Source organism: Pararge aegeria, chromosome 21, assembly GCF_905163445.1.
Source record: "Pararge aegeria chromosome 21, ilParAegt1.1, whole genome shotgun sequence".
NCBI lineage: Eukaryota > Metazoa > Arthropoda > Insecta > Lepidoptera > Nymphalidae > Pararge > Pararge aegeria.
The window spans coordinates 12,779,808-12,803,374 of NC_053200.1; the positions used below are offsets into that span (position 1 = coordinate 12,779,808).

At 36.2% G+C, this 23,567-nt stretch overlaps 1 protein-coding gene across 4 annotated transcripts in view; it reads right to left on the bottom strand.

The window, feature by feature from the left end:
* The window catches only part of LOC120633016 (transient receptor potential cation channel trpm), a 357,472-nt gene that overhangs the window by 35,527 nt on the left and 298,378 nt on the right, over positions 1–23,567 (bottom strand). For all 4 annotated transcript variants that reach the window (XM_039903046.1, XM_039903048.1, XM_039903047.1 and 1 more), the window contains exons 11-14: positions 14,760–14,943; positions 12,308–12,497; positions 8,707–8,918; positions 7,393–7,545 (exon numbers count right to left, since the gene is read on the bottom strand). In XM_039903046.1, the coding sequence (XP_039758980.1) occupies positions 7,393–7,545; positions 8,707–8,918; positions 12,308–12,497; positions 14,760–14,943 (739 nt within the window). The remainder of the gene's footprint in view (positions 1–7,392; positions 7,546–8,706; positions 8,919–12,307; positions 12,498–14,759; positions 14,944–23,567) is intronic.

Here is a 23,567-nt window from a genome sequence, read left to right on the forward strand (position 1 = left end):
CCATTTTAATTGTCCATAGATTATTTTTATTACGTATTTGTTTGGGCCCGCTCTATTTAAAAAAGCGCCAGTCAATTTATTCCTTAATTTACTGAGTTTACTTTAGCGAATTTCACTTTGTATAATGGGCTCTTGATGTTATAAAAATAATAGAATTAAAAATTCCATTATCTGATTCTAACTGTCCACTATTCATATTTATTGGATATTTGTTCAGGCTCAGTTGATTAAAATAAATGCAATTAAGTTAATCATTCAATTTGCGGACCTTATTATAGTGTCGATAATATTTGTGCGATGGATAACGTTAGAAAAAAAAATACAGTCTGGCTGGACACACAACCATTTCTGCTTTGCACTAAAAGAACGAGTGAAAGACGCCCTATTTTTGCATTTGCAACATCGATTGCGAAATGAAAAAAGTGTTCAGTTCAGACTTAGAAATAAGTAACTGTAATCCACAAAAATTGGCGATAGAATAAACTAATAATAGAGATACGTATAACATAATCAAAAACAGCAAACAAAAAAAACTTAAAACATTTAACCGCGAAAATAGCATCCAAAGCACCGCATCGAGTTTTGTTCGAAATGACAATGCACAAAATATACGTGATTATAATATTGCCTCTATGTACCTGAGTGCTTTTAGTCTGGGGTCCTGGAGGTATAATCTTCTTTATTATAGTACACCGTTTCACCACACCCACACCCACACCCACACCCACTCCCACTCCCACCTAGTATGTAACACAATTCGTAGGTTTAAGCTGATCACACATAATATGGTCATCAGCAGTCGCATCTACATTAATTCAAGTGCATTAATAGGAGTAATGTTTACGTATCATTTATTATGTAAATCCACTACTTATGCAACGCAATAATTCTCAGTAAAGGAGTCCGGGTAAGTGAAAACACAGGATTTCTACAGTGACTTGGCTGGCGGAACGTGTGTAGGGTTTGGCGAATTTTAATCGGTTGCGGCTGCGGTCAGTAGCGGTCAACGTCTCAATTTGAACCGGCGACGTGTTGTCAGAATTACTGTTTTTCGCCCCAGCCATATACGTTTCCGCTTTTGCACATTCTTTAATTTATAAACCATAGACAAATTATGTGGTGCAAAAATTATAAAATATAAATTATTTATTTTTTAATATTAATTAAATTTCAATTAATTAGATTGAATTAACAAGGGCTGTTTGCGACTCTAACACTTAGGTTTAAGCTGATCACAAATATGATCATCAGCGGCATTAATTAGATACGTGTGGTGCATAATTCAGTTTCTTTCTTTGTACCTTGTAAGACTGTATAGTTTCTTAATTCATTATCAACATTCAATTCTACAAACTGTGGGATATTGCCTTTTTCCATTTATTTATGACGCGGCCAATCTTACTGGCAGTATTTTTAAATACGCCACTGGTCAGAGCTATACCGGGTTTAGCTATATTATAGAATAAAATCACAACGCTTTGCAGTGGTATGCAATTAGACTTTGTTCTAATTGGCCATCGCTTAAACGTACATGCGATGCGATATGCACGACTAAACATGTAAAATATGTGACCATATTGACGAACGTCATGCGATGCGATCGATCGCGCAAAATTGTCGCACCACTTTAAAAATGGCGACTACGATCAGAGAAAGACGCACGGTTTGTGTATTATTATATATTATTTCTGTATTCGTATAAACAGTTTAAAATAACTATGCATAACAAAATAACATCTTCTATTAATTCTGAAATCAGTGCATTCAATTTTGTTTCAACTACTTTTTGACGGTTCGAAATAATATAGACGTTTATCTCCTCATTGGCGCTGCCATGAGGGATTTTTATTTATATAGCACGATAACGCGACCTTGTACATACATACAAAAAAGAGTATGTTTAATAGTTTGAAGGTTTGATTGTAAGCTCGTGCAATGCATAGAAGGTATGCACAGGGTATGCAGATGATATAAAATGAAGAAAATCTCCAGTACGAGTTGTAAAAACTTAAGGATATCCTTTGTAAAAAGTTATAAAAAGCCTACCCTCAAGTATTTATAACTCGTCTGCATACCCTGTGCATACCCTCTATGCACGCTACTGTGCTCGTGCAATATATTTTAGACGTATAACTGATCGCGTGAGTTGAAATTAGAATACTCAATTAAGATAAGTTAACCTATCTCAAATCGTAAAGCCACGATTGTTTGATCGTGCCTTTGATTGACTAATAAGGAAGAAACCCTACTAATGTGCGTAGCCAAGGACAGGAAAATATCTCGTAAGGACTTAGTTTAAGTTTGTTTTATTTTTTGTAATTTTTTGTGAACGTACAGTCTGGGCAACAATGTTGATTGCCCAATAACGAAGAAACCCTACTAATGTGCGTAGCCACAGGGGTTTAAAACCACAGTGACCCTTTTAGAAAGTTCATCGGGCCGGAATATTTCGTAAGGACTAACTTTAAGTTTGTTTTATTTTTGTACATTTTTGCGTTCATGTAGTCTGGGCAACAACGAACGTATCTATCGTTGTTAAATAAAATAAAAAAATATATTACGACAATAAACACATCACCATCTAGCCCCAAAGTAATTGTAGCTTGTGTTATGGGTACTAAGATGACTGATGAATATTTTTATGAATAACTCACATAAATACTTAGAATATACATATAAACACCCAGACACTGAGAAACATTCATGAGTATGAACACACAAATATTTTCCAGTAGTGGGAATCGAACCCACGGCCTTGGGCTCAGAAAGCAGGGTCGCTGCAAACTGCGCCAATCGGCCGTCAACTGTTGCCCTAACTGTCCCAGTTCCGCGCTAGATAATTATGTCTAAAACGTTCTTTTTTCTCGTCTGTGTGCCTAGCGTGAGGTCATCCACTTGAAAGTTAACTATGGTTTATATAGAATTAAAAGAGCGCCATCTAGTGACAAAACTGTTTCCCAGTATCGTATCTAGATGGCGCTCTATCTATTCCATACAAATCTTAGTTAACATTCACGTGATCAAATACTAGGCAAACTAATCTAATAATAAATCTACTTACTTATCAAAGAATAGTGCCATTCTTATCAACCCATTATTGGCCCACTACAAGGCACGGGTCTCCTTCTACAATAGGAAGGGGTTAATGCCGTAGTCCAACACGCTGACCTAGTGCGGATTGGGAGACATATGATATCTACATTAGTATTAAATTGAGTGAATTTCGTTTAAATGATTGAATTAACATTGGGATGTTAATTGAAACATTTAAATTTAATTTTCCTCCCGTTTTACTGACCAAGCATCCCCCAGTAACCCTGTGCACCTTTCTAACGTAGAGCACGTTAGAAAGGTAAAGTTAAGGAATCTACACACCAACCGACTGGTTTTATTTAAGAAGAAACTTGTCACCCACTACCTTCCTCTCTTGTTTCCCAGCGAATTGTGACTAGTATATTACGATATTAATTAGATAAAAGTTTTAATTAAACGTAAGCTTATAGTAAAATCCTAATCCTAATCCTAAAGGAATACGTAAACATCAAAAAACCATTGGTATGAAATGTTGCTGTAACTGGGTAACTTTTATTTTTTTTAATGACAATGAGTGCTGGTTATCTCTCTCTATGGTCGTTCCTTCATCACTGAAGATCGTGGTCCTGGTGAGATCTCAACTTCACGTTGGTAAACTGTCTCCATCGACTTCTATTGGAGGCCATTTTTGCGATTTGATAGAAGCGGTCTGAATTTGATTTTTTATTTGTTGGGGACCGGCCTCTAGGTCTTTTGCCTTCGGTGTTGCCCGTAACTATAATTTTTTCCAGGCTATCATTCCCCCGCCGCATTATGTGCTGGTTATAACAAAATCAATATCCGGCTAAGTTTTTTGTGGGCTCTTTTTATACCAGGAAGCGTATGTTACCCATATAGTTTAAAGTTTACGTCTATAGCTATCACCATAATCTCACTACAATGTTTAAAATTGTAATTTATTAAAAAATCTTTACAAATAAGCCTTTAAAAAGCTCTTTGAATAAATAAAGTTTTGTTTTGATCTGACAATCGCATGCCCGCGATATGCCGCTGACATGTAAGTATTTACCTACTGAGTTTCTCGAAAATTTCGGAAGTTACTATTGTTTCACCTACAAAGTTTTCAAGTTAAGAAGACAATACCGCCTATACGCAGACAACAAAGAAACACGTCTATGTCGGCGGGGTCGCTATCTCAGATGTGTAGACTCCTTTATAATGACACAACAAAAACGCGACCTACATTTTACTATTTCTAATCATCCCCCTATTTCACGAATCTATTTAAAAATATTACAACATATCCCCCCTATTATCGAGGTAAGATGGAAGACAAGATGAAAAGTTCTGAAAAGACCCTCGTGTGAACTTAAGGTGAATGTTAAAAATTCACCTTAATTCACCTTAAGCACAGTAAACCCTCTTAAAGTGCAAAGTTCTTAAGTGCGTTATTGTAGACGCGGTTTAAACCGGTCCCTACCTGAGTGTTTTTATTCTCATGCCCGGGTACTCTCGCTTTAAGGCCGCTTCAAAAATAAATTAAAAAATGCCAAATGATAAATCTTTTTTTTTAGTACAATATAAGTTGATGATGCAATCTAAGAAGGTAGCAGGCTAACCTGTTAGGGAGTATGACAGTTATCGGTTCATATTCGACATCATAACGGAACGTTAAATAGCTTAGTTGCACGTCTTTGTCGATAGGGTGGTAACAAGCCACGGCCTCCCACCAAACAAACCTCTGACTGCCGCATTGGTGAGCTCGTTCAAAGATCAAAAGTTTCTGGGTTCGAATCTCAGTACGTACCCGGAGTTAATATATTAGCGGTGGTAGAACCCGTGCCTCACAGAGCATTTTAAGCCGTCAGTCCCGCACGGTGATTACGTATCTCGCGACAGTATGCGACAGGCGTATATCTTGCAATCACTTCTGTCAAACGTCACTTTTCTATAAAATAAATAAACAAAAGTGACGTTTGACAGCAGTGATTGCAAGATTTACGCCTGTCGCTAGCCTGTCGCGAGATACGTAATCACCCTGCGGGTTATTTAACGGGGAAGTACTGTTACTTTTCTGCCGCTAAGAAGCATTCCTGTATTCCCGTCTGAAGAGCGTGATTGCCGCTGTAGGCACATGAGGCTTAACACCTACGCCTTACGTTGCTAGGCTCAGAGCGGCACTTTTTAGGACTTTTTTCTGGCAGGCCTTACGAAATTTTGCTCTGTTTTACCAGTTACTATCAGGTATGCCCTATTTCCATATAACAGAGTCTCATGTTCAGGCCTCATGTTAATGGCAACATGAGGCCGGATATGTTTTTAATTATACTAGCAATCAAGCCCTTCAGACCAGCACACAACCAGTGCTGATTGGCGCCAGAAATACGAATGGTTTATTGATTTCCAGCGTAAGGAAATCTATTTGGAAATTCGCCGGTTCCTTGAGCAGGACGAAGGTAATGTGAAGGGGAGTATACCCGAACTAAAAACCACAACGGCAAGTCTCTTTTGTAGGCTTTGTGTGTTAGACGCGCGGCGAACCCCGTGGTTATAATTTGCCGGACGACCTTGAAAAAGGATTATAACTCAGTAGTTTTATTAAGATAATCATAATATATATTACTTTATTATTTTTATATTTATTTTATATATATATTTAAAAATATTGTATTTTATGTTTTTATTTGTGTATATTTTGTTTGTGTATTCGTATGTAGTTATTTGAATGTAGGTTTATAATAATTTTACACCACCTATTTGTTCTCGCTCTTGTTGTCTCAAGGTTGCCTGGCAGAGATCGCTTTTAAGCGATAAGGCCGCCTTTTGTATTCTACTCCAGTTTTTTGTGTTTCTCTCTATTCGTCCTTTATTTTCCTAACTGTGCAGTGGTGTACAAATAAAGAGTTTAAATAAAAAAAAAATAAGATAATACTGATTTAAGCGACGGTAGTAACTAATTCAATCAAATCGAAATTGGACTCTTGTAAATCTGAGACTTGTACTACCTATTTTTCAGTATACTGCAGTCATGTTCACAGCATAACTACGTTCATTGAAATAAACAAATCCGGTTAGTTAGCGTAGATTGTATACAAAAAGGTTAGACAGTGTAAGTACTAGATACAAGAGTATTGCGGATACAAAGAGCTGGTATATTTTATTCCTGCCCCAGTTTCCCACGCTGCGGATATCTAACCAGAGTACGTCAGAATGCAGGAGCCGTTTGGCGCATTTTGATTGTCTGAGCTACCATAATTCAATCGAAGTGTTTGTACCTACATTTTTAACACCTAACTTTTTAATCGACTATCAAAACGGTGGTCCTTATCTGGGTCTTATTTTTGTTTTCTTCAAACTGCGCAGTACCCGAAGCGGTTATAGCGCAGTGTGAAGGAGTTCAACTTCACTTTTGCGGGGCCGAGTTCGAAACCCAGCGCAATGTGCATTTTAAGTAATTCAAAATATCACTTGCTTCAACGATGAAGGAAGACATCGTGAGGAAACCTGCATGCCTGAGAGTTCTTCATAATATTCGCGAACGTGTGTGGAGTCCACCAATTAGCACTGGGCCAGCTTGGTGGACTACGGCCTTTACCCCTTCTCATCGTGGGAGGAGACCCGTGCCCTGTAGTGGGCCGGTAATGGGTCGATATGACGCAGTACCTACTATTGGCAATGAAACTTTATGGATTTGTTGGTGATTCTCTGAAATTGTTGCAGCTTAACATTTATGTGTATTTAGGATTCATATTGTGTGTAACGATGGCGCTGTCATATAGGTAACATATAAAAGTTCCTTAACAAAGAGATTAAAAAAAAAATATTGGAAGTTATCAATGAAAATTTTTATTATATTATTATTAGTTATAGGTTGATATGGATACGCTTTTATACGAATCGCACTTAATAAAAAAAACGCATTTAAATCAACCCGTTTGCCGCTTATTATAAACCAGCGTGTCATTTTAAATGGAGTAGGATTTTTTGAAGATATTAGTACCGCACTTGTTAGATTAAAGCCCAAAAACTATTAACGTTAGTAATATATGTACTATGGTTTTGTTTTTAGTAATATTTGTTACGTATACAAGAATTTGTCTATTCAACTGTTTGCGTCAGCTTCAGATTTAAGATGGTCAACAAGAAATGCTTTGCTGAGAATCCTTTCAATTGTAATAGCATTGTTAGTTATCTCATATTATTCATCTAATACATTAAATATGTAGGTATTTAAGACATCTAAATCTGAAATCTCTGAACACAGATTACCCGGACAACGAACAAACAACATTGTCTTCTAGACTTCTATGATGATGTATTGGAAGCGGCAATGGGAAGCAACTAAACACAAAACATTACCTCGGCATCGTTCGGGTCCTTCGTACTCCTGTCGTCTTCCATTGACTCGTTCTCCAGATGCTCCTCCTCAGTCTGCGGCATCAGTTGTAACTCCTCCTTGGACTTGAACTCCAGTTGCAGAATGTACAGCGGACACAGCAGGCTCAGAATTACCTTTGAGTACACGACAAAGCCGATGTGGCAAAGGAAGACTGCTCGGTCGATGCTAACTATCACTTTGACTTTAAGCATCAGCATGCTACAATTAGGTATCAACTATTCGAAAAAGATTCTCGACGCCGATTATGCAAAATGCAAATTTATACCAATTTTAAGAAACGACTTTGGGTGAATCGTCAGAGTGCCTATCAAATTTAGCATAGTCACTTTGGCAACTCATCTTTTACCATTATTCTTATTTTTGGAGACATAACATCCAACATGACGCATAGCATCCTTGGTGAAAAGAACGAGGGTAAACAGTAACGGCATTCTGAAGGCAGTAATAAAAAGATAAGACTCTCCAATTTCCAAGCTATATTTTAAACTCCACGTAGGGCTGCCTGGAGGCAAAATATCTTATTTGTAATAAACTATTTTGTATTTTTAATATTAATATCCCATGATTGTTTTTTATTTAGTTCTTGACTATTAATGTTTTTAATTATTCTGTTATATACTAGTGTAGATTGATCACAGTTATCAAATAAAGAATTATTATTATTTTTATAACCTTCGTTCTAAAGAATATAATCAGCTTTATCAATAAGTGTGTTTAATTGAAGCGTTTCCGGAATTCGATTATACATAGTAATTTGCTAATGGAGTATGTAACTTGAAAGTTATTAAGTTAACATAATTCGATGCGCTAAATTCTAGGGCAAAACAATTTGTTTTCCTTGAAGATATTTCTATAATCCTTTGAGGCAGACTGAATATCAAATTTTGCCTGGGGCGCTTATCAAATTTAGCCCAGAAATTCAACAAGTCTCAGAAATGTTGTAGTATAGATACAATTAAATCGTGAGCTTATTACTTAGCAGTGCTGCAAAGGAGAGGATTATAGAGTTTCCGCCAATAAGTAACCCAATTTATGTTACCTAATCCAAAATGTTATGTCTCCAAACATCACGAAGATCAATATGAAATTTAGTGGGAATAATCGACGTCAATTGCATGCTCGGAAGCGACTCATTGACACACAGACATCTATGTCGTAATCGTTTGTTACGATGGAGCGTTGTTATTCTCTAATAACTACTACGTGCCAATACAAGTCTGTGCGTTAACAAGATGAAAGAAAAGATTTGGGGAGGTTTGAAGTATGGCTGTTACCTTCAAGTTTGTGTTCTTGCGCGTCCTAAGGCCTCCCATCCACAGATCGGCTAGGATGATTTGTGAGCAAGGGTGTGCGAGTAAGGCCCTATGGTTGGCAGCTACGGCTAGGCTAAGGCAAGTTTGTCCTGACCAGTTTTGGAGTTCACAAGTTAGTAGCTGTTGTGCTTGATCGTCATCTTGGCGGTAGCAATAGTCTAACAATTCAAGTGCTGAAACAAAATTCAAAATTTATTATCTCCATTGGGCTTATCAGCAGTAGGACTTTATAACTGATCATCCAGAGAAGAAATAGCGCCATTGTCTTGAGCACGTTGCGTATTACTTATTGGTGACCATTGGGGGGCCATTATCTTGGGATTCGAACACGAGCACCCGAGCACCGCGCACACACCACTAACTTTTCTAAGTTATGCAATTAAATATGACTCGATTCAACGGTGAAGGAAAACATCGTGAGGAAACCTGCATGCCTGAGAGTTCTCCATAGTTTTCTCAAAGGTTTGTGAAGTCTACCAATCCGCACTGGGCCAGCGTGGTGGATCACGTCCTAAACCCTTCTCACTGTGCGTGAGACTTCGTCTGCTATTGATTTTGTTTTTCATACGGCGTTCCATTTAGTTTTGATTCTAAAAAAAATCAAAGTATTCAGTATAGCCAAGCCTTACATGAGGGTTTTACTACTGTTCGCTGAGGAGTTCTGTCCTCTTTCTCCAACCACATTCAGATACACAAAGTTTGGGCAAAATTAAACACATATTATAACCTCTATAGTACAAAAATAATTATTTAAATCGGTTATAATTTGTCGGAGTTATTATGTAAAATTGTCAAACACTATCATCCCCTCTTCTAAAGGGCCCGAGCTTAACGTCTATATTACTTCTAACACTTTTAAGAATATGTGTACAAAGTTTCATGAGGATCGATTAAGTCGTTTTTGCGTGAAAGCGTAACAAACAAACTTACATTGACATTAATAATATTAGTAGGGTTAGGGATAGGGAAGTAGGAATAGGATTTTCTGTCCTCTTTCATATTCATTACACCTGTTAGGTTAGGTTAGATGCCGTGGAAACGATAACCTGGCCAAGTCATTTATCAATGGCAACAATGACAAGAGAGCGAGATATCGTTCATCAACTAGATGGTCTTGCCAGTAGAATGAATAGAATGTGGAATATAAATGGAACAGATAATACATACAGATAAAACAACTAAAGCAATATTTTATTAGACAGCAAATGCAAAGGCGGTTTGCTTTGTGCAATCTCTTTGTAAAAGAAGGAATCCAATTCGGTTAAATGCTGTACAATCCTTATAAAATAAAAGTTCAACAACTAAAGCATGTCTACGGACCAATTTGATTCGATTAGAATATAAAATCTGGGCTACAGAATAGATGAAGAGTACCTTTATTGTTTAAAACATAAGTTTAATTCATCCATGACGATGGTTTAATACTTAACAAAAAAAGTTAGTCGGTGGCCACCAAATGGTGGCTACAAAGTAAGCAAAAGATAAGTGCGGCCGGGGAAAGGACTTTTTCTGGTCTTAGTAGTGAAGTAGCTTTCATATAATGTCCCGACGTGCAGTTTGCTATAATTCATAATAATGTAAAAAAATATTCCAAACAAATTAATAATACTGATGTCTGTCTGAATAGGATTATTACATATAAAAAACAACCTAACCACGTTTTTTAGTTATTGTCTTTCAGTCTATTATTATTTTGTTGATTTGTTGTGGTATTGCCAGAAGCGGAAAAATATAATTTCTGCAAGTGAGTGTTGAAATAAAATCTATCGTAACGAAATAAATGCCATCTTTAAAGAATGATTTTCCAACGTCACGAAATTCGACAGTTGTGATAACAACATAATAAGGTCGCCATTTTGCACAAGCAGCTTATGTTTGATCCCATCGGGAATTGGGGATCATTGGAAAATTGATTCAATATTTATAATGTTCTATATTCAATATTTATATATACCAAAAAATAATCGCTTTTGCACACACCATTATGTACTAGCTGAACCGTGCAACTTCGTCTGCACCAAATCGGTTATTACCGGAAAACACAAATAAAATGAATGACATTTTCTAAAAATGAATCCTAGCTAGATCGATTTATCGCCCCCGAAACCCCCTGTATATTTAATTTTATGAAAATCGTTGGAGCCGATTTCGAGATTCCAATTCGATATGTACAAGAATTGCTCATTTAAAGATATAAGATGTATTTATGCATAAACATATAAAAACATGCGTTTCGACAGACCTGAAGAATTTTCTGAGTATCGAGGTCTAAACCAATGTTGTCACGTGAAGCGATAAAATTTAATCTGTTGTTGGTTTAAAGACAACCAGTCTAGTGGAGAACAATCATAACAAGCTTCACTCTGTCCTCAACGTTAAAGTTTGCCCATAAACTATGCTGGGATGTGACAGAGTTCGTCTGGGGATGTTCTACAGCCTATTTTTACCGCAAACCAGTTTTGCTGTAGCCAAACGGCATTCCTGTCCCGGTCGCAAGGGCTTGGTTGCCAGTGTGCATGAAGCACATGAGTCTTAACACCTTCGCATTAGATTGAGGACGGTACTCTGCAGGACGCATACATCAGGTGGACATAAGGTGGGCCATTTGCTTGATCCATGAATTAATACTATAAAAAAACCTGTGCAACTAATTCACACACGGCACAAGTTATTTAAATTGAATGTCTAATGTTATGTTTCTTTTAACGTCATATATTATATTACATGTATTATATATTATTCAGTTTCCATGGTTACTAATATGGAAAACTAAATGTGTATTGTATCGTTCACTCCCATACCCCATATTATCGTTTCATAGAGTTTCAAATCACAACGATTCTAAAGAAGTTGTAAAGTCTTTAATAATAATAATAATAAAGTATATTTCCAAAAAAATCTTTAGTCTAAACAATATATATATATTTTTTTTAATTCTTTATTTATTCGGGACTTTTCTGAACAATAAGAATGTCAGCCCCATCGTTCCCTTTACGTAAATTGATACTTCCTTTCTCTTATCTTAACTTAAAATCTAATAGCATTCTGGCTACCTCTGAATAAGGTGCCGCCAGTATACTTTGCCAAATCCCCACATCATAAAGATGTATTTTAAATTTACATATTAATTGGTCCCTCATTGGTCTATTCCGAACATAATCCCCCAACAAAAGCGAGACATCTTCGTCTATATTACAAAATTCACACTTAGGTGAACTGACCCTTTTCATAAGATATCCAAATTTGTTTAGAGGAACATGTCGGGCACGCAGTCTCAATGCCATCACAACTTGTTGGCGCTTCAATCTTACCTCGCAGAACCACGGGACACGAGGAGGCTCGCATTGTATGCTCTTATACCAGATACCTTTACTTTTTGACCGTTCGTCAAAATACACTCCAATCTTTGCAACATTCCTTTCTGTCCAAACAATATAGTAAAAGGTTTTCTTATTTTATAGGATGGGGCATCCATGAAATCTTCAATAATTATTTTACTACAAGCTTCTGAAGCTAAACTAAGAAGCCTTGTATTTCAGCTTCAGTGCATCTTTATGCTTACCTTTGGTCTCAAACTCCTTCCCATAATGCCTCAACTCTTCATATACCTCAGTCTCCATATCATCTTCGGCAGCCTCGTGAGCCATTGCCTTATACAACTTGCATGCTACTAAGGACTTCGCGAGCGCCTCCTCCCCATGGGTCCACATAAGTAATGCCATCTGATGCCTCTTCGTTAGAACTGCCCACATCTGCAGGAAAGTTTTTTAGATTGTACCGATTTGTTCGGATTATAGTTCACTAGCTGCATCCCGCGATAAATAAGGCTGTATATATAAAAAAAAAATGTATATATAATAAATTTAAAAAACACACGATTTTTAATGTGAAAAAAAGTAAATTCGCCATTTTGAAATGGCGGCCATCTTGGATTTGGAATATTTTTTTAGTCAAATGTTTCTTTGTTCAAATAGGCACATATATAGCACTTTTGATGCGTACATTACATGTAAAATATGTTGATGGCGATAACTAAATTAGTCAGCCCTAGTCTAAGAAAAAGCCCACAACAAACTTAGCCGGTTGTTTCATTTATTACCCATACTCATATCATAGTTGTGAAAAAATATATATTCCGCCATTTTGTGGTTGCAGCCATCTTGGACTAATTTACCTATCAAAACTAAAAAAAAAAAAAAACAAAATGGTTCAAACGTACTTACATTTAAACGTTTGCCTTTATTATACATATAATGTATTTAAGCTTAATTTTCATTATACATCAGTCAAACAAAGTAACGCCTCTAGTACTTAATATTTGGATTCACAAATATACAGTTAATTTAATATTAATTTTAATTTTATTAATTTATACAAATTCGTCAGAAATAACACAAAAGAATACATGATAGAAAAATCCTATTATAATATTAAGGACTACATTAGACGAAAAGCTTGGGTATGAACTGCTCTAGCTTCACAGCTAAATATTAATTCACTATCTCAGTCAATGAATGTAAAAAAAGCCGAACATTGGTATGCAAAGGCGGTCTTATTGCTGAGGCAATCTCTTCCAGACAACCCTCGCGGAAAGTAAAGGATAAGGGTTTTAGAAACCAATCCATAGTTTGGTTTTGAACGTTTGATAGAAGCATTATATACATATATTTAGCAAGTGCTCTTAGCGTAAATGTGAGATATACGAAATTTATGCGTTCGTATCATCACCAGCCCATTTAGGCCCACTACAGGGGTCTCCTCAGAATGAGAATGGTTTACGCCGGCCAAGTGCGGATCAGGTGGACTGTGTTAAGTCCCCGTAAATTTTATGGATAACTCCCAGGCGTGCAGGATTCCCTCACTATACTATACAGCAAGTGATTTTTAATTGCTCAAATTACAACCGCACTTAACTCTGAAACCTTACCCATTATCATCGCTTGCCGCGTTCGAACAACTTAAAATAATGCTAAAAAAACATTTGGTCCATTGCACAAATAGCAGTTGCGTGCCGCACAAATTGGGCGTAGCACGAAAAAGCACATAGCTTTCAAGCTTCACGAGCTTTTAGAATTTTGCTATTATGAAACTTCAGTAAAAGTAATTTTCAGTAAATTGCATGGCGACCTTCGCCTTTGCCGTCCTTACAATCCAAATCATTTGATGAAGGTTAAGTAAGAATGGTCTTCACTTCTGCAATGTGGAGTCGATATTGAATAGAAACAGCATAAGACTTTTATAATTTACTCAGTATGTGACTCTGCAAATCGCAATTATTTGTTTTACATATATTTTTATTTTATTATTTTAGTGAAGTCTAGGAGTCGTAGGATGCGTTGTTTATTAAATATTTTTAAGTGTCTACTTACTAAAAATTTAAATCATAATCTGTGTGCATAAAAAAACTTTCAAATAAGTTTTTATTAGTTATTTATTACAATTTTGGGATACAATAAAAATTTAAATTTTGTTCGAGCTGACTTGGTTCAGAATAACGTATGTTGTTTATTGCTGTGAAAAACTACATAGATTATTTATTAAACCAAACAGGCTTAAATAAAATACCAGAAATCTACGGCCTGTTATTGTAAACATTAAAACTAACATCATTTGATCTACACCTTTTTTCACTGGAGTTTGTGAAATATTAAATATTCAATATTTTACATACTTGTATATACTCTACTTTTTACTACTCTGTAATGCAACATCAGGCGACTCCATCGTGCGGTCACTGACTCAACTACCTGACTTGTCGAAAAACATGTATTTTGTGTCACAGTGTAATGTCGCTACAGAAATAACATGATGTATTAATTTTTATTTTTATAAATTTATACTGAATTCTGAGAAGTCGTCGAACAAAAGTTGTTACTTTCAATTATAGGAAAGACAAGTCCGAGAGCTTTCTGGTATTTTTCATTCAACCCTGTATAGTTTATGTTTTTCCAAGATCAATTAGCAGCACTAAGCATCTTATGTCACAGAGCAATTGAAGCAGGTTGTATTCTTACCAGCAGTTCATTGAAGGGGTAGTCAAATAACGCCATCTCTGTGGTGACGGGCATGAAGCCTGTGATGAGGGAGAGACCCCCAGCGTTGTGGCGGGTGAACGAGGCGCTGTTGCGGTGGACATTCACACTCTTGTTCATCACCTTCGCGTAGATTGGACGGAACTTGCGGCGAGTGTAGTAGCACCTAAAACAATTCGCATTAATTAATTAAATTATTCCATTGTCTAGCCTAATTGTTAGGATGCATCTAACGTTTCACCGTTTTGTTAGTTTTGGAAACATTATAATAAGGGCATTATTAGAAACGTGGCATAACGTCGGAAGCGGTGATAGCCTAGTAGAAGCCTAGTTGTTAGGACTACGGTTCTATTTTCGGGGTCCGAGTTCGAATCCCAGCACGCGCCTCTAACTTTTCCAACGTATGTGCGTATAGAGCATTAAAATTTCACGCTTTAACGGTGAAGGAAAACGCAATTAAAATGTCAGAGAGTGAAAAGGTTGCGACGTAATGCCACGTTTATTAATGAGAAAATAACATTTCATATGGATATTTTGAAATTATTGTACACTAGCTGTTGCGAGCGTCGGGGTTCTTAGTTTATTGGCAGTTTATTGGTTGCTGAGTTAGGGCGTTAAAGTAGGACAATCAAATAAAAACTTTGGCATTTTTATATGAGTAAGGACTGTACTTACTCAAAATGAATCTAATTGGGGTAACATCTAAAAAAATATTTTCCAAAAATTTCATTTCAAGTGTCAATATTAAAAGCATTGTACTAAAAACGTAATTGAAGTGAGACAAGACGTACCTTTCTTAAAATTATTGTACCAAAATGTAATGAAGTGGTCACACCCTAAAAAAATCGTAGCAAAAATCGAATACGAGTGGTCAAAAATATTTAAGTGGTACAAACGCAATGAACCTTTCTACCGAAAATGTAATCGAAGTAGACAAATCCTAAAAACATTGTTCGTACTCAAAATGTAACTAAAGTGACATGTTACATGCGTAATTAAAACGCCAGTTAAACTCCACTCGGCAGTTTTAAAGCGGTGAGTCGAAAGCGATCGTACAAATCTACGTGGCTTTCAATAAATCCGCTGATTTCGACTGAAAATATCGAGATAGGATAGGTTTTCGCTTTTTCCCATTATATATTTTTTCGTGTTTTTTATTGAAACTTGTTCATGAAATTGAAATCACTTTCCATTCGTTTAGTGGTCAGTTGTCAGGAGAAGGAATCTTAACCGTTATCGGACAATACTTTATAGTGAACCCCAAAATAGGTATATGTATGTATACTTTATTGTATACCACAGGAACTTGTAACTATGACGTAAAAATATTAAACTTATATCTAGGAATGTATAACAAGGCGGTCTTATCGCTACTGAGCGATCGCTTCCAGACAACCTTTAGGCTAGGGGGGGGTTATTGAAACATGGACAGACAGGTCGTATAATATAAACATACATGCTAATAAGTAAATAAACTAAACCAAATAGATTAGTCTGAAAGTACTAATAGATCGATACTACTCTCCCATTTACAAGTTGTTTATTAAACTCCACGCAGAAATTTTAATTTGTTAATTTTTTTTTTTTAAATAATTTAATTTAATTTAATAATTTAATGCCTCGCTGCGGTGGTTTCGAGGACGTTTTAGATTTTATTTAGTTTTTAAATAGTTTATTTTAGGTTATATTTATAATTTTATTTCAAACTGTTCTAAATAAATAAAAAATTATGTGATTACATTTAATGTACGTTTTTGTTTTTTTATTTAGTTTAGTTTTTAATTATTCAATTTATGTTATAGTGTAGTGCGTAGTGATGGGTCATAGATACCAAATAAATAAATAAATACGTTATGATATTAATACACTATATATTCAACACTAATATCCCTATCCCTATCCCTACTAATATTATAAATGTCAATGTAAGTTTGTTTTTACGCTTTCACGCAAAAACTACTTAACCGATCCTCATGAAACTTTTTACACATATTCTTGAAAGTGATAGAAGTATTATAGGATACTTTTTATCCCGACATTAAGCTCCAAAGATTTTACACCATATCTCCGACAAATTATAACCGATTTAAATAATTATTTTTGTTCTAAAGAGTAATGTGTTTAATTTTGCCCAAACTTTGTGTAGATCTGATGAATGTGGTTGGAGATAGAGGACATAACTCCTGAGCGGACAGCAGCAAGCCTCTCATTTAAGGCTAAGCGATACTGAATACTTTAATTTTTTTTTGAACTACAACTAAATTGAATGCCCCATCAAAAAACAAAATCAAACGCATAATGTATATTTATTATCCTTAATAAATAAATACAAATTAATGTCGCTACTTATTATTGCATTGCGAAATTATTAACTTGCATCTTGCAAGTTAATTATTTCGATTTTAAATTTATGTAGGGTTTTCGCACTTTGTATTTCAATAGAGTTGTATCATCATCATCATAATATTAACCCATTACCGGCCCACTACGGGGCACGTGGTCCACCACGCTGGCCCAGTGCGGATTGGTGGACTCCACATATCTTTGAGAACATTATGTAGGCGTTCTCTCGCTCTCAGGCGTTCAGGTTTCCTCACGATGTTTTCCTCCACTGATGATTCGAACTCGGCCCACAGAAAATAAATTCAAGCTCCCACCCACTGCGCTATCACTGCTTTGTATATCTAATACTATATAGCAATACTGTTATTCAATATTGTCTCAATGTTCGACATCGTCTTGTCTTTCTTCCTTCCTAAATCCAGTATTTTTCTACTCGAGAGCAGTACTTTATGTTTTTTATATTCGCACCGAGTTTTTCGAGACAAACGAAACGAAAAAGACAAAAAAAGTTACTACTGGAAAGTTTTCAATCCGCAATTTGATCTAATGATTTTCAAGAGAGACTTGGATTTGTGTAAGTCTTTATACCAACAGCACTGTTTGCAGAATTAAATTTGGATCACAAAGTACTGGGTAGTAAGTATCCTTACCTAATGTTATAAATGCGATGGTGTTCGTATATTTGTCATTCCTCCACGTCCTAACCTAGCAACTAATCGACTTGATTTTTAGCATATAATTAGTTGAAAGGACGGAGAGTAGCATAGACTACTTTTTGTCCTGGAAAAACATCAAGTTTGCAAGACCAGACCAGAGACAATTCACGAATTATAAATTCCCAAATTACCTCCGACCCCGGCTCCACAGGGCCCTCAAAATTGAGCTAAGGAAGGTCATAACGATCTATTAGGATTTCAAGCTAATCGATTTACGTTATAGCATAGAGTAGGAGAATGTCTAAATGTATCTCGGGTCCTGAAGCAATTACTTGAATATTGAATTAATGTGCAAATGAATTCCAGTATGCGAACTAAAATATATATCGGTAATATATATACATACACCACCCCATAAGGTGCATACAGCCTATATTAAAAACATAATAGAGGAAATATTATCTGAGTCAAGAAATTAGCGTGTCCGCTTTAATCCCCCCTTTAACATACATTAATAAAATACGGTTTATATAACTAGGAACACATAAAAACAGTAAAGAGTTACGTTGCACCAAGGAGGTCTTTAACATTTAATTTAATGTCCCGGCAAGTATTTCGCTGTGGGAGCGATCCATCAATCAGCGCTTGTGGGTCTCATGAAAATGTGATTCTAAGTGATGGACTATAAAACTGAAGCGATAAATAATTGAGAAATGGCTAAATTTCCAACCTGAATCAAGTCGGTGAATCGTAACCAGGAGCGCATAAAATCTATAGAACCTTACGTTGCATTTTGTGTTCGTTTAAGTACCTATATCGCTGTGAGGACGTATACCTTTGTATTTGTAAGTCACAAAGCGATTGATCAACCAGCGCTCACGGGTCTCATGAAAATGTGAGTCCAAGTGATCGACTATAAAATCCGAAGCTATAAATAAACTGCCCCAACATGTCCCTTTGCCCCATGCTACGACTAGTATCTAGATTTAGATTAGGTAAGGTTAGAATCGGGTTGGACGGCGCACCCTGTGTTACCCGGGCGCCTTCAGCGATAGGGCCATTTTAATATGTCTCAGTATTTTAGTAAGACATATACAGTAATTACGATACTTAAATTCTTATCACTCGTTTAAACAGCACCCATTGCGAATAGTTAATTGCCAAACTCAAACTCTGGAAATCGTAACCAGGACCACATAAAAGGAAAGTTGCATTTTGGATGTGCCAAATTGGTTAAACAAATTGTATTCAGCATATTGGGGTGCCCATAGTGTCTATGAAGTTAAGTAGTAGTTGCATATTTTTTGGCGACTAGAAGCTAGTTGTAGCACACAGTACCCAAGCATGATTTATACAAAAGTTGATTTACTTTTTAGTCCGAATATCAATATTTTTTGTAATTTTTTTTCTTTCATGCTGGTGTATTTAACGTTTAATTTGACGTCCCGGCGAGTATATCGCTGTAAGGGCGTATACCTTTGTATTTGTAAGTCACAAAGCGATCCATCAACAGCGCTCGCGGGTCTCATGAAAATGCGATTCCGACGGAATAAATAAACCTATTTCTTATCTGCTTATACAGCGCGCGTTGGTTGATTTCTCGAGCCTTTTCAGTGATAAGGAAAAAGTTTCAACATCGGTTTACTAAATAAATATATTAGTAACTAGAAAAAAAGTTGAAACAAGTAATATTTAAATTGTTTAAAATAAAACCACTAGGTTATCACCGCTTCTTGTCATAGTAGTTCCAAAGGCTTTTAACAGGCAAAACATATCGGAACCAGTAGCCTGTCTTATGTCGTTGCATTAATTGATTGGCACTCAACTGTAGTGTGTCCCACACTCAGATCCCACTGATCAAAGATGTCAGAACTTCAAGTTGCATTCTATCTATCTATCTACAGACCTGCTTCCTTTTTCTTTTTTAGTCTGCAGACCCCCTTCCAAATAACTTCAAAATACTCATATAATTAGATTACACGTCCCTTAATGGCATTTTTAATAGGGCAATGTCTTTAGGAAAAGAGTATTTCATTTTCAGACAGTCCCACGTCATAAATTATCTAAGGGGCATTAAAATTTTGAAAGTTGTATACTATACTGTAAGGTTATTGGTATCCGCTAAAAAATCGTTTGTTTAGAATTTATCCCTAAAAGGAGATGGAAAATATCATGAAATTCCCATGTCTTTGATGTCATCGGTGAAGGAAAACGACGAGTTGGATAGAAGCAGGCGTTACTTTGCGGAATTCCGCGAAAATCACTAGAATCTGTATTGTGTTATTTACAATTTCTTCAATCCTTATACTCCACATCAAACAGATCTTCGGCATTGTACCCTCTACGTACGTTTCGCTCCGAAACCGGAGCATCCTCAGAAGATTTTGACTTTACAATGAATAATTGTCAAGATAAACGACGTGAATGGAACTCCATAACGGTCTCAAAGGCAAGTGAATGTGGTGGACTACGGCCTAAAACCCGTAAATAAAGTTAATACATGTAGTTATCACCATCACCTCACAAAATGGTAACATATATGTATGAACGCTTCATAAGTGACTGTGATAGAACATGGATATTTGAATTTGAATTTTAAACTTCTCATTCTGAGAAGAAACCCGTGCTCTAGCGTTGGCCGGAAATGGGTTTATAATGAAGAATTAATTAATGATATATGCCATACGTATACTATTTATTAATTCATAAAAAAATAATGATTACTATTCGCCTTACTCGCAGGCTTCCAAGACTTTGTTAATCTAACTTTTTAATAAAAAAAAATCTACGAGATGCTCTTAATAAAGTATCATAATAATAATAAAAAAGTTTGCCGTCACGGGACGCCCGGCAGATGTTAAACATCAAAGTTTAAAGTGGAATTTCTAATTGACAAAAGAATTTTTTCGTAAAAAATAGAGATGACATATTTTAACAAAATGAAAAGCCGACTTCGAATTTTAAATTGTACACAATCTTAGACTGTAGCTAAGTGATCATTAACAGCAGATGAGGTTGCAGTCGAGGGCTAACTTGTAGTGAAATAAAAAAAAGGTGCGCCAACATGTTTAGGAATTTTTATTAGTGGTAGTACCCAGAGCTTTTTGTGACAGAGCTCGTCCGGACAAGTACTACACCATTCTTATTGCCGCTAAGCAGCATTGTTGCAATGCTGAGTTTCGGTTGGAAGGGCGTGGATGGCGTATAACAGGCATATGAGACTTAACACCTACGCCTCAAGTTGATGGACACAGAGTGACACGTCTGTGTTCCTCGCACGTCGTGTTTAGTTTTGCCCTGTTTATAGGTTAGTAAAGTGGTGATAGCCGGGGTACCGAGTTCGAATCCCAGCACGAACCCCTAACCTTTCTAAGTTATGTGCGTTTTAAGAAATTAGAATATCACTTGCTTCAACGGTGAAGGAAACTTGCATGCTTGAGAGTTCTACAAAATGTTCTCAAAGGCGTGTGGAGTCCAACAATCCGCATTGGGCCAGCGTGGTGGACTACGGCCTAAACCCTTCTCATTGTGGGAGGAGACCCGTGCCCTATAGTGGGCCGGTAACGGGTTGTCATAATGATGATGATGATGACAGCCGATTGGAGCAGTGGGCAGCGACCTTTCTGTGTCCAAGGCCGTGGATTCGATTCCCACAAATGGAAAATGTTTCTGTGATAAACATGAATGTTTATCAGTGCCAAGTTGTTTATCTGTATTTTATAATTATTTACCATGCATATTATTCATAAAAATATTCATCAGTCATTTTAGTACCCATAACACAAGCTACGCTTACTTTGGGATAGATGGCGATGTGTTTATTGTTGTAGTACGTATATATTTTTTTTTTCTATCATTTACTTATTTTCTTTTTTTTTTTATTCTTAACGATGCTTAGTTATAATAAAAACAACACTATACAAAAATTATAAAAAAAAACATCCACCCTCCGCTTGAAGGGCTTTTGAATGCCCAAGCAACCGGCGGTCAGGGCTGCAGAGTGAGGTACCTCCTCACAATTAGTGTTGCCCAAATTCAGTCTTGGTCTTGCAGTCTTGGTCTTGTTCTTGCGTTTTTGCAAGACCAAGACCAAGAACAAGACCGCGTATTTTTAGCAAGACCAAGACCAAGACTGACCGTGCAAGACTTGAGCAAGAACAAGACATAGCCTGCAAGACTCTTGCGTCTTGCAGCTAGGACTTAGCGCTATTTCACGGAGTAGTTAAGTGTAACAGTTCGGTGTATAGGTAGGTAGGTACGCTTAGGAATTCTATGAGACGCAAAAAACTATATCAAAGAATATGAAAAACTGGACCTATGCGCATTACGACTAATACCATAAACATAGCGAATAAAAAAATATCTATTAAAATCAAACTGAGTGCATGCATAGTTATGTTTTAACCATCGGCACTTTGATAATGCGGCATCAAAGGTTTTGTACTTACTTCTCAAAGAAATTTGCCGCTTTTCGGAAGTACATGGTTATGATACACGCGCCGGCGGCTTCTTTTGAAATCTAAAACAATCGTTGCCGCCGCGCCGAAATCATAACATTTGACACTATTCATGCAAAATAATTTCGAATTTTAAGAGTACCTACAGGTGTTCCAAAGAATAAATAAGTTTCAGATTGGTGATTTTAGATTGGTGGAGGACGCATGAGACAGAGTATCCGATTTTATCGAAAATGGCCCGTGATTTTCTCTCAATACCTGCAACTTCAGTACCTGCTGAGAGGTTATTTTCTAAAGCATCATTAGTAATTAGAAAACATAGAAATAGGTTAAGTGATGAGTCAGCCAGATGGTTACTTTGTATTAATTCTTGGTCAAAAGAATTGATATAAAGTATCATAACCTAATGATAAAGCTGTTGATTTGTGTTGTATTTTATTTTTTATTCAAATAAATGATAAATCGTAAAACTCTTTTATTAAATTTCTTATAAGTTGAGGGTTCAATCTCTTTCTAGACAGATAAGTATTGTTCTTTAAAATACAGTCAAGTTATTGTAATTAATTTGTTTTTTTACATGTTTTAGCAAATGTAAGCTTATAAATCATAAATGTTTATTAAGAAACAGTTACTTCCATGGAAAACGACATATAGGTCAGTTGATTTTTCGAATTTCTTATCAAATCTTCAGTTATTTATTAATCTGCTTGATCTTTACTATGGCTATGTTAATTCAAGCTCACAATGTTCCAATTCTAATACGTTTTTCTAAGATTTAAAGTAAACTTTAATAAATAGTAATAGACTAATAGGTAATTGCAAGACTTGCAAGACTCTTGCTGCAAGACCAAGACCAAGACCAAGACTGGGAGCGCAAGACCAAGACCAAGACCAAGACCAGGTGTATTGGCGCAAGACCAAGACCAAGACTGGCTAAGTCTCGTCTTGTTCTTGCATTTGGGCAACACTACTCACAATACGCGCTGTTTCAAGGACTACTGCCTTCTGTATCCAACCCTTGATCCAACAACCAAGCGAAAGCTTCTTTTTCTTAATTTATTATTATGATGATAGGTTAGTGACCTGACATCAGGTGGGCCATCTGTTTATCCGTCAATTATTACCGTTAAATAAACCCTTTATGCTAAACTAGCTGTTGCCAGCGACTTGATTTATGTTTATTGATGTGGCGTTCAATTAAGTTGTAGGTCTAAAAAAAATTAAAGTATTCGGTATCGCTAAGCCTTAAATGAGGGGTTTGCTGCTGTCCGCTGAGGAGTTCTGTCCATTTAGATCTACACAAAGTTTGGACAAAATTAAACACATATTATAAC